The 11,524-nt window shown below is 43.7% G+C and overlaps 2 protein-coding genes across 2 annotated transcripts in view; one reads left to right on the top strand and one right to left on the bottom strand.

The window, feature by feature from the left end:
- Positions 1-5,962, top strand: part of MCTS1 (MCTS1 re-initiation and release factor) — a 7,991-nt gene extending 2,029 nt beyond the window's left edge. The window contains exons 3-7 of the mRNA XM_029959189.1: positions 338-610; positions 1,314-1,411; positions 2,166-2,299; positions 3,323-3,390; positions 5,502-5,962. Of these exons, the coding sequence (XP_029815049.1) occupies positions 338-610; positions 1,314-1,411; positions 2,166-2,299; positions 3,323-3,390; positions 5,502-5,583 (655 nt within the window). The 3' untranslated portion in view covers positions 5,584-5,962. The remainder of the gene's footprint in view (positions 1-337; positions 611-1,313; positions 1,412-2,165; positions 2,300-3,322; positions 3,391-5,501) is intronic.
- Positions 5,963-8,117: 2,155 nt separating this feature from the next.
- On the bottom strand, positions 8,118-10,982 carry C1GALT1C1 (C1GALT1 specific chaperone 1). The gene is made up of 2 exons (XM_008930679.2): positions 10,948-10,982; positions 8,118-9,988 (listed from the first exon to the last, which is right to left on the bottom strand). The coding sequence occupies exon 2, from the start codon at positions 9,981-9,983 to the stop codon at positions 9,027-9,029; it is 957 nt and encodes a 318-aa protein (XP_008928927.1). The 5' UTR covers positions 9,984-9,988; positions 10,948-10,982; the 3' UTR covers positions 8,118-9,026.
- Between the last annotated feature and the right edge of the window lie 542 nt (positions 10,983-11,524).

Raw genomic sequence — 11,524 nt, 5'->3', positions numbered from 1 at the left:
TCGGTTGTTAAATGGGAAACCCTCCGGAGGGAGCTGAGTCATTAAGTTGTCTCAACTTCGGGGTGGCACAAAGCGCCGTTCGTGCTTGTGTGGTGGAGGTGAGGGGCTCGCATCCCAACAGGGCTCTGGGCGTTTGTGTTGCCAGCAAAGTGCTCTTGGAGTTGAGTGAAATAACACCGTGTGCCAGGGTGTGTCTGTGAGGCTAAACACATGTTTTGTGGAGATATCCACAAAGTTTAGGGATGAAGACAGCCTGCTAGTGGGGCACCCCTACCATCCCTCTGCCCAGTGTTCCCAGGAGACAAATTTAAGTCTCATGAAATCCTGGATTTGAAAGTTGGACAGTTGGTGTGCTGTTCTATATTGAATATATAAACATTTCTGAAGAATGCTGCAAATACAGCATTGTTCAGGCAGGAAATTGTGCATTTCTGAAAAACTTTCACTCACTTTACAGATTTGATGAAAAGGAGAATGTATCGAACTGCATCCAGCTGAAGACTTCAGTTATTAAAGGTATCAAGAATCAACTGATAGACCAGTTTCCTGTTATTGAACCATGGCTAAACCAAATCATGCCAAAGAAAGACCCAGTTAAAATCGTAAGATGGTAAGTTTCTTCTCTCTTGAACTTTGCTTTTAAGGTGCTTCCTTTATGTGTTGACTTTGTAGAGTAGATGAACCTGCTGTTTTTGAAAGGCACCTATCATATCTTAATAGCTAATAGTCCAAGTTATGGCCAAACCAGAAAGTTTACATGTGCTCATCATGCTCTTGAAGGCACTTGCTGTTGTGGGATGCTTGAAGAACATAAAACTGCTGCCTAGTAGTGAACGTGCAGTGTGTTCAGGGACTGCCCAAGGATTAGCCTGTTGTTGAAGGGAAACATTCAGCTTTATGGGTATGGAAGTTCAGACTTGTTTGGATACCTTCCAGTAACATTTTTTACAATTTTTGGGCTTCCATATATTATCTCAGCTATTTAATTTTTTTCTAGATAAAGGGTTAGTACGTTTTTGCTGACCCTTTCTCCTTATCCGCCCCTTACACTGCATTCCAAAACTCCAAAGAAATGCAATTTGTGCATTTTGTCTGTAGTTTTTTTTTTTAAAGGGGAAGGAAGTGAGCAGGAGACCACTGTTGAAGAATAAGCTGTGCAAAAAGATAATATTTTTATTTTTATATTTTCTTGCTAATTGACTGTCTTAATTCTCAGGTGCCAAGATAGACCAGACTCTGTGAAGTGAAATATTTCATTTAAACTGTAGAAGGATTTAAGTAGCTATTGGAATAATTGTTTTTTAATCTTGCAGTCATGAACATATAGAAATCCTCACTGTGAATGGGGAGTTGCTGTTCTTCAGGCAAAGAGAAGGGATTTTTTACCCCACGCTAAGGTTGCTTCACAAATGTAAGTTTTCTGAGGGTGGAAGTGCTGGGAAGAGAAGGATGAAAAAAATATTTTGTGATCTGTAGTGGGTTTAAGGATGTAATGTGTACTTGCCTCCTGTAGGAACTTAGGCTGCATGCTTTTTACTTTTTACAATTTACTGTTGCATTATTTTTCTTGCTGTTCTGCTTGATTGTGTTACTCTGATTTGAATCCCAAAAAATGTTATTCAGTCAAATCTCAGTGCTGGAAATACTTCAGGAGGGTGCCTGCACTTGAAGGATGGCTTGGAGAGCTGACAGCTTTCATGAATTTTGTCCATCTTTGCCTGTTTTGTCCTCTTAACATTAAATTGTTTCTCTTTCATATTAGGTTAATTTGTAAGAGTACATTTGAGGGATTTGGGATCTCTTTTTTTTAAGGCCTCTGAGTATCTGAGCACTTGAGAGATTAATTTCCTTGTGGGAACTTGTTAAAATTGTTACTCAGTATGTGGGTCTGTGAATGTGCAGGAGGCATAGGCCTCTAGTGCTGGGTTACCTCTGATTCTCAGGTAAAAGATGTGTCCTTTTGGGACAGCACTTGTGTCCTTTTGGGACAGCAGTTGTGTCCTTTTTGGACAGTACAGCCCAGCAGGAGCCCTGGTGATTGTCAGACTTCCTGCCCTCACAGCACACTGTGTATCTAATTGCCCCCTCTAAAGTGACTTGGTAATGAGTTATTCCTGTTGTCATCTTCCTGTATTAACTGTAATGCTGTATCTTTCCCCTCCCAGACCCATTTATTCTGCCACATCAGCAGGTTGATAAAGGCGCCATTAAATTTGTCCTAAGTGGAGCCAATATAATGTGCCCTGGCCTGACGTCTCCTGGAGCAAAGCTTTACCCTGCTGCTGTCGATACTGTCGTTGTATCCTTCTCTGAGTTACTGCCTGCTGGGAGACCAGTTAAATTCCGGTCTTGTATTCTCAGCTGATCATAATCTGGATTACTTTGGATTTTAATAGGATTTCAGGAAATAACTAGCAACCAGAAAAGAGCTGCAGAGGTTTAGATGTTATTTGGCAAGGTTGCATTGTTCTTATTTTTTTACTTACTGTGATGTTCCTGCTGTACTGCTGGGTGGGCTGCTGTTCCATTAATCTCCTTGGTAAGTGGAGCTCCTTGGTGATTTTATGCAGAACTGTAAAAGTAGATGAGGTGCAGTGTAATTTGTCCCCTGCCTCCATAGTCAATCTTTTATTCCCTTCAGTTAAGGAAGAATTCTTTCCTGTTCCTATGGAACTTGGAAAGATGTGAAGGATCAGCTTTACTGTAGTCAGGACTTGCTCTCTGTGTCTAATGAAGTTAGCAAGTGTAAAATGAGGAAAGTGCTAATTCACTCCTCATTATATTACTGAGAAAGGAAACCCTGAGCAAATACAGCATTAATAACACCATGCTGTGCTGCTTGTGTTGTTAGATAGATGCTGTAGGAAAAGATCAGCTGTTGGCACCATGTGTTGCTAGACTTTGAAAAAGACACATCTGATTTCAGTACTTCTGTTTTTTTAAATTTGTGTCCCAGTTCTTCTGTGCCTTGGAATCTGAAATGGCCCCACAAACATGTGCCATTTTGTTCCAGAAAGGAGAGACTGTCATCTCTGTGATAGGCACAAAGGAAGACATGGAGTGTGGTGCTGGGAGGTTTTTTTTTTCTGTAATTGCTGTTCCAAGTTCATAAATACATGCTTTGTTCTACACACTGTGATTCAGTTGTTAAATGCAGTGCATTGTTTTGTTTATCTTTAAGAGCTGCAGCCTTAGAATTACTAAAAGGGTAAAAGTTCAACGTGGGCTTTTGAAAGTGTTTTGGAAGTAATTTCTTCATATTGCTTTTCCTTTTCTGAAATAGTTTAAAAAGAAATCTGTTTTCCTTAGCAGTAATTTGTAGGCAATAATGGCAGAGGGAAAACAACATGCATTATGTGTGGGAGTAATGAAGATGTCAGCTGAGGACATGTAAGTGTTTTAAAAATTGAAATATAACCTGTCCCATGTCATTATTCTTAATGTTAGTTTGCAATATAAGCACCACTGTCAAGGTTACTGCATCACTGTTGCAGCACATGCTGTTCAAGTACAGAGTTTTTTAAGATTTTGTTTTGGTGATTGGAGAGAAGAGTAGGCAGGGAATGTCTTCTGTACTTATTTGGAATCAAATTTCATGTGAATATGAATTTTAAGGTGCACAGCATTAGTATTACTGCTGAATGTTAGTATTTCTAGAGCTCTGATCATACTTTGTCAAAGATCTTGTTGAACAAAGAAATATTTGTATCAAGTGCCTGAGCTGGGCAAGAGATGCAGTTTGGATTTGAGAGGATTGAAAATGTTGAAGTGATTTTTGTGTGCAGGGACAGGGAGACTGAAGTCATGCTGGTGTTTGGCTGCCTGTCTGGGCTTTCCTCTGTGGCCTGCCCTGTACCCACACGCAGCATTCCTGCTTGATGTGCTGACTAGCTTATCTGAGCTTTTTGTGAAATGTTGAGGTCTGTTCAGGGGATAAACTGAAAATTATTTGAGAAGGAAAAGGGATAGAAAATGGAAATGGGTGCTAGTTGTTCTTGGCTTTCACATAGTGCAATATTTTAAGTAGCTAAATCACCTTGTCATTTTAAGTTCTGTAAGGTCTTGCAGCAGGATGTGAGGGGCACCCAGCGGGTTTGGGCTGGTTGGTCCCAGCCCTGTGTGCCATTTGTGGCAGTGAGGAAGCTGATTTTGATGACAACAAGTCACTCTCTTCTGTGGGGATAATGCTCAGCAGGATCATCCCCTGTGCTGGGTGACTCTGCAGTCCCAAGTCATAGTGGTGGCAGCACAAGGGAGAGAGGGAATGTGTAACAGAGGACAGGGATAGAGTGGGACTGGAGCAACCTGGACTTGGACCTGCTGTAGCTGTTGAGAAATTATATCTCTCAGGATTCTTTGTAGTGCTTCAAAATACTCTAAGAGTAAGCAGAAAGAAAAGCTACTGAAGTGTCCCAGCCCTCAGTGTGCAGTGATATGCTGTGAGCATTGCAAGCCGAGGTTATGTGTTCCTAACCCTAATTTAAATTCAGCAACCTTGCAGCTGAATATCCTGTTCCTGTGAGAATTATGATGAACTGGAGAGGAAAACAAAGTGATACTGATCTCTGTAGGCTGTTGGCTGGTTTTTTGTGTTACATTGGTTAAACCAGAAAATTGTGGAACAGTGTGATTGCGGTCTCTCGGTGTGATTACGATAATTAATGTGTTAATTCTGGGCTAGCAGCATTTTCCTTCCTGATTACTTTTGGACAAGCTGTGTAAGTAATAGAACACTTGGTGTAAATACAGTAAATTATATTCTCCAGGGGAATGAAACTTGTTCTCACTCCTAGAATGATGAGATTTGTCTTGTTTATTGTGACAAAACTAGATTTTTTTTTTTTTTTGGTGGAATAATGTACTGGAAAAATGCTAAACACAAATTCAATGCAGACACACAGACTAAAAATTTTTAAAACATGACATGACTGAAAAGATACAGAGTCAATACTATGGAGGATGGTATGTTTGTAACATGCTGCAAGTCCTTGGCACATAAATTTAGTATTTTTAATTCTTTCTTAAGTGGGTAGATGACCTGCAACCAGCAGCAAGGCAACTCACCTGTGTTTGATTGTGTTGGTGGCACACCTGGAACCAGAACTTGTCAAATTTCACATTCCTGTCATGTTGTACCACCTCCTGTGCTGGGAGGGGGAGACTCAACTGCTGTGCTACTTTGGTAGAGAAATGCTAAAATTAAAGAAAGTGGCAGAAGTCTGAAGAACTGTCTCCCACAAAGAAATAGCAAAAATACTGTGGAAGGCTGTTGACAAAATGTGGAAGGCAAATATTGTCCTCTTATCAGTCAGCAATGTGGGCAAATGTAATAACAAATATTGTTTCTTGTCCACCTGCAGTTGAAGATAATGATTTTGTGATTATTAGCTTTTCCCCTTCCAGCTTACAAATGCTGCATTTTCTACTTTAAATATTATATTTTATACTGCTCTAATATTTCACCTATCTAATACTTTTGTACCTTTTTCCTCCTTCCACAGTGAGAAGGTCAACAAAGGGATTGGTATTGAAAATATCCACTATTTAAATGATGGCCTTTGGCATATGAAGACATACAAATGAAACAAAAGGAACTGTTACTCCAAAGGAATGCACTTAGATTAAATGTGGACTGCTTTGTAATTCCTTGTTTTTAATGTGACTGAATGTACAAATTATTTTGTTCTGTGGCTATGCTAAATAAATCACGTGAATGCAAAAGTACTGTTAGGCTACAATAGTTTTCTAGATTTCTTTTTATTACAGTTATTTTGTTCTGTCTTAAACCTAAGTCTTCAGTGACTGAAGATACCTGGTGGAAAGATTCTGCATGGACTGTGAGTAGACTATTTCAAACAGAAAGGAGGAAAAAGCCAAGAAATGTTTACATTTTTGTGCTCTTCTAAAAGAATAATATAAAGTGTATGTGAAATATAAATACAGTTTTTTAAAACCTCTGAAACATTTCAGATTTTTTCTTCTGATTAACATCTTGTTAGTCTACGTGTTTCTGGAATGTGGAGAAATCATTTTTTTTTGACATTATTTTTTAACTTATTAACAGCATTAACTTCATTTTACTTAAGGATTTTCTCTTTTTTAATATGCATTTATCTGTATAGGATTTATGAATTTAGACTGATATGTGGACTAGAAACTCTTCTATGCTGGTTCATATCTGAAGACTATAGCTATGTTCAGATTTCTACCTGCCAACACTTTGAGATTGCTCTCTTTGTAGTGGAGTTTATAGTAGTGGTGGGCAGGCTCCAAAGGGAGCGTGTGCCACCCCGGTGCCTGACGCTCTCTACTCCCTGTTTGCTGCCTTATTTTAGGAGCAGAAGCAAAATCACTGTTAGATAAAGGCATGATAGGAAACCATGGTTATCAGTGTAGCCAGGAGCAGCTTCTTCAGGTGGAACTTCAAGAGATCTCAGCTTGTGCACACTGCCACACGTACCTGCAGCTAGGGAATGGGTTCAGGAGCACTGTGTGTTTGTCTGGATAACCCAACCCTTTGGTCAGCAACTGCAGACCCAAAGCTATGCCTATGGAAAAATGGAATCATGTAATAAACTAAGGAAACCTTAAGGTCTACCACTCGTAACTGTCTCTGGGAGCATTTGTTAATATTTCAAGTCTCTATTCTAACACATGCACTGTGCAATGGCAGAATGTAATTTTGTGTGCCCGTGCCTTGTCTCGGTGCTGTTCTGCATGTTTGGTTTCCCCACCCTGGGACCTTCACAGAAGAGAGTGGCCAAGGAGTTCTCCATCTGATTCTAAAGCCAAATTAAAATGTGGGAGATGAAATATACTACCTAGTATGTGCTACTTTAAAATTTCTCCTGTAAGATTGTTTACGAGACTGTACTTCTGAAAATGGCAGGGTAAATCTGAAACTATCGATGTAGGAAGACAAAATTTAAGCAGTGTAGCAGAAGTTTCATCAAACCTCAGAACTTCAGAATGCTGATGGACATTTTTATGCATCTTAAAGGTCCCACTATAAATGTACTAATTCCTGGTTAGTGCTGTGTGAAATCAATTTGTGCTTCACTGTTTGTTTTTTTTTCCGTGTAAAACAAGCTAGCCTTGTGTTCTGTGGCTTTTTCCCTTTGCATTGTCTCCTCCTGTTGTTTTACAGTACCTCTCAAATCTGTGACAAATGAGATTTATTCTCATTTGAATTGTTCACTGCCATCCTTTCTCCTATGACTGCTGTTGCTATGGGGGGGTCAGAACTGTCTTTAATATCAGAAACACTGAAATCAAAATTTTACTTTCTTCATCTGGTTGTGTCAAAGTATTCCCAACAGTGGGTCTAACCTTTATAAATTATTCTGTAAGAAGATACAAGTCAAATCAGGCTTAAATTGTTTATCAGTTTAGCAAAACATCAAAAATACAGGTTTTATATAAGTTTTAGCAGCAATCATGGACATTTGTCTTGCTCTTTCAGCTGAGCTCTGACAGGACGAGAAGGTGCATCTTGCCTCACCTTTTACACATTCTGAAACAGCTGAGCTGTGGGAGCTTGTCAGGGGGTCTCAGCAGTTGTCTTACCTTTCTTGTCAAAAAGGAAGGACCTGATGCTTAAAACAAAAAAAACAAGATGTGGATATTCTCAACAATTTGAAGCAGCTGTTTCACTTTCCCACCTGCCCCCTTGCAGCTCAGGGTAGGGTGTCACAAACGGTCTGTTAAAGGTGAGATAACACCATCTTCTCCAGTGTTTTATGAATATTGTAGTACCAACAAGGCCTGTGATAGTCCCAGATGTAGCAGATAGATGTAGCACCTTCCTTAAGTCTTGAAACACCTACTTCAGGTCAGTGAATTCTAAATGGAGTGAATACTGAAGTGCTGTTTATTTGCACATGCTGTGAGGGGAAGGGAGTGTGACCCAGTAACTTGAGCCTCAGTTATAAAAAAAAAAACAAATCCCAAACACCAAAAAAACCAAACCAAACAACCACCACCCCTGTGCCCTCCTCCCACCCCCCCCAAAAAACCCCCAACCCAAAAACCAAACCCCAAAACTGTAACAACAAACCCAAACCCCATCACCTCCCCACCCACCCCAGTATGGGGGAGTTCTGCAGGTTGTTTTGTTGTGTTACCTGTGTAACATAAAATTCCAAGGGTGGGAGTGCAAGCACGTGCTGTTCTTTCTGCATCTTCATGTTAAAAGCCTCTGTAAATGTATCTACACTACATTTTAACTGACAATTAACCATCTACTTCCTTGTAAACACTATTAGCACCACTAACATGAGTGGAAATAACACCAAACCTTTATTCTAATACACTTATAGGTGGAGTGAAGTTTTAAACGAGCAATTACTCCTGTGCAAACAGGCTCCCTGACCACATTAATACTTACTCAAATACAGTTATCTCTTTCTTTTGTCTGCTTAGAAACAGCAGTCCAAAGGGCACTTGATATGATTATGCTGCAACTTCCTAAAGGATTTCTTGCCACCTTGCTTCCTGATAATTCCTTACTGCATTAGGAGGCTGTACATAAAGCAGCAACTGATAAAACAGTGTAGCTCAAGCTATTGTGTAGTTGAGAGTAAAAGAAACATCTTAAAGTTAGTCTTTGAGACTGAATCTGTAGTCAGTTTTATTGGTATATTTTAGAAAGATAAAAAGACATTCTAGAAATGCCTGGAAGAACTGAGAGAATCAAAGTCTTGCAAAAATATATTTGTAAGAGTAGACTAAACTTCATTTGAATTTTCATTAATAAATATTTACATGTACAAACCCCCCCTATAAACTTAATTCCCTTTCATTATAAACATTAACAACTTCTCTTTATCATTTCACTCTGGCTCTGTCAAAAGCCAGAAGCATTTTTGTATAAAAGATTTAGAAAAAAAAAATTTCTCCTTCCACTTTTGAAGTTGACCTTCCCCAACCCTCAGTGTGCAAAAACAACCTGTACAGCAGTACCAGCACGTGTCGGTACCAACGAGTGTCTCGAGGTGAGCCGACTCCACCCCTCCCCTGGTGGCACCTCAGTCGTTGTCGGAGCCCTCCGGGGGCAGGAACACGAGGGCATCGCTGTAGGTGTGTCCGTAGGGCCGCAGCCTGTACACCCCGTACATCATCACGTGCATGTGGTTGGGGCTCAGCCCGCTGAAGGTGATGGCCATGTCGGAGCAGCAGCCGTCCACCACCTGCTGCGGGTGGGTGCCCATGGCCTCCTTGATGAGGGCGCCCACGGATTTGGTGTTGAAGACGTCCTTTCCTTCCGAATCCTCCGCGTTCTCAGCGAACACCCCCGTGTACTTCAGGCAGATGGCCAGCTGCTTGTCCTCGGCGAGTTTCCAGATCATACCTCCCTGCTCCGGACACTTGTTGGGGTCTTCAAGAACACTGGAGAGTCGTCTCAGTGACTCGATGCTTAAGACGATTCCTCCCTCGCCATCCACGTACTCGAGGTCACCAGATTTCACGGCGTGGCCGATGTAAAAAGGCTGAGAGGGGTCTTTTCTCAGCAAGAAGTACTTGAGATTTTCAACAATAGCAAATGTTGTTGGATACGCAAGAAAGAACCAGCTGAATTCATCCTTGTAGCGTTCATACGTTATCTTGTAAGCTTTTCTCATCATCACCCACATGTCTTTTGTGTTGAGGGCCACAGAATCGAACACTTTGACATTTTCAGAGCTGTAGAACTCTGCCTTGTCGCAGTGCTTGCTCCAGGTCTCCTTTGCTGCAGCCCAGTGCCCAAGATCTTTTGGTTTGACAAGGATGATACAGTAAACACGGATACTTTTACTAAGCTCCATACGTTCACCCTCAGAAAGGTTTAAGACATCCTCTTTGTCAGGAGCCTGGATGTGATGGTGCTCGTGGTCCCGTGCTTTGGTCCCGTGCCCCACCTTGATGTGCCCCAGCAGTGTAACCAACATGCAGAAGGCTCCTCCAAGCACCATGCCCTTCACGAAGGAGCTGCTTTCAGAAATCATTTTTCCTAGGAAAGAGACGCACCGTGAGACCTTACAGGAATTAAGTGCACCAGAGCACTAGCCCATACGGTTCTAATTCATTCTCCAATTTACAAACCCAGCTGCAGTTCCCTGACCTCCCGCACCAGCACAGGGCCGGCGGAACGGGTGGCAATAAAGAGGTTCCCTGTCGCAGCTCTGGGTACCGCTAACGGTACCACAGACCCCGCGGGGGGAGCCTTGTGCCCCGGCCCCCCTCGGCCGCCGGGATGGCGCAGGATCCGGCCCCGCCGGTCCACACGCGGCCCGCGCGCTCCCGGGGAGGCGCTCCATGAGAGCAAGGGCCCCGCCCGCTCCTCCCACGGAGCCCCTGGAAACCAAACCCTCGCCCCCCTCGCCCCCGCGTCCCGCAATTGGTCCGGCGGCCCGCCCCCGGCCCCTGCTCACCGGAGCCAGCGCGCGCCGCCTTCCTGACGCCGCCGGGAAGCGCCGCGCGGGCCCGCATCTGGGCCCCGCTGCGCGCCCGGCGGACGGACGAGGCGCCGCTGGCGGACGAAGCGGGGGGTACCGCAGCCCTTCGCGGAGCGCCCTCTGCGGAGCGCCCTTCGCGGAGCGCAAAACCTCGACGAGAGCGCCCTCGCGGAGCGCCCTCGCGGAGCGCCCTTCGCCGGAGCCGCCACATCAGAACGGAAGCAGCCAAAAACCAATAAACGCGGAGCGCAAAACCTCGCGGGAGCGCACCTCGCGGAGCGGCCCTACGCGGAGCGCCCTCGCGGAGCGAACCATCGCGTGAGCAAGCCTCGCGGAGAGCGCCTCGACGGAAGCGCCCTCAGACGCGGAGCGCCTCGCGAGAGCGCCCTCGCGGAGCGCCCTCGCGGAGCCCTCCCCTCACTGCGCCCCGCCCGCCCCCCTTCAGGTGTCCCCGGTGTCCCCCGGGGAGAAGCGCCAACCCGGCTGTGCCGGCGCGGTTGTTAAAGAAACTTACCAGTCTGACCGTCCCCGAGACGCTCTGGGAGCCGCGCTCCCGATGCCGGACACGGTCACCGCTGGGACCGCGGCGGCTCCGGTGACCCGAGGTACCCCCGCTTTGGTTCCCCCCGCACATCCCAGGTTTCCTCACCGGCTCGACCCCAGGTTTCCTCACACAGCAGAGTCTCAGATGTCTCGTTCCATGAAGCACTTTATTCACCGCACGGTAACACAGAAACAGCTCGATCTGGTGCCTCCGAGGAGGGACCCCAACAAAGGTGCTAAACCATACCCAGGATCAAATATATCCAAATATATCCAGTGTATCCAGGATCATATGATATCAGATATATCAATAGCTCAGGTATATCAATAGCTCAGGTACATCCAGGTTCAAATCATGGATATACTGCCCTAAATTTCCAATAAATACAATTAACATAACACTATACTACAATACAATGTGCTTCAAGCATGGTAATATGGTTAATATTTAGAGTAAAGCCAAAATTTTATTTTCTACTCTTTCTTTTCTTTAGTGATAATTGTTCCTGAGCTCCAGATTGTCCAAATCTCTTTCTACACGTTGTCTC

The sequence above is a fragment of the Manacus vitellinus genome, unplaced genomic scaffold (genome assembly GCF_001715985.3).
Source record: "Manacus vitellinus isolate BGI_N305 unplaced genomic scaffold, ASM171598v3 scaffold_19_pilon, whole genome shotgun sequence".
NCBI classification, from domain to species: domain Eukaryota; kingdom Metazoa; phylum Chordata; class Aves; order Passeriformes; family Pipridae; genus Manacus; species Manacus vitellinus.
Note: the sequence above shows the minus strand (reverse complement) of the source record. Positions and strands in the feature narration are given on the sequence as shown.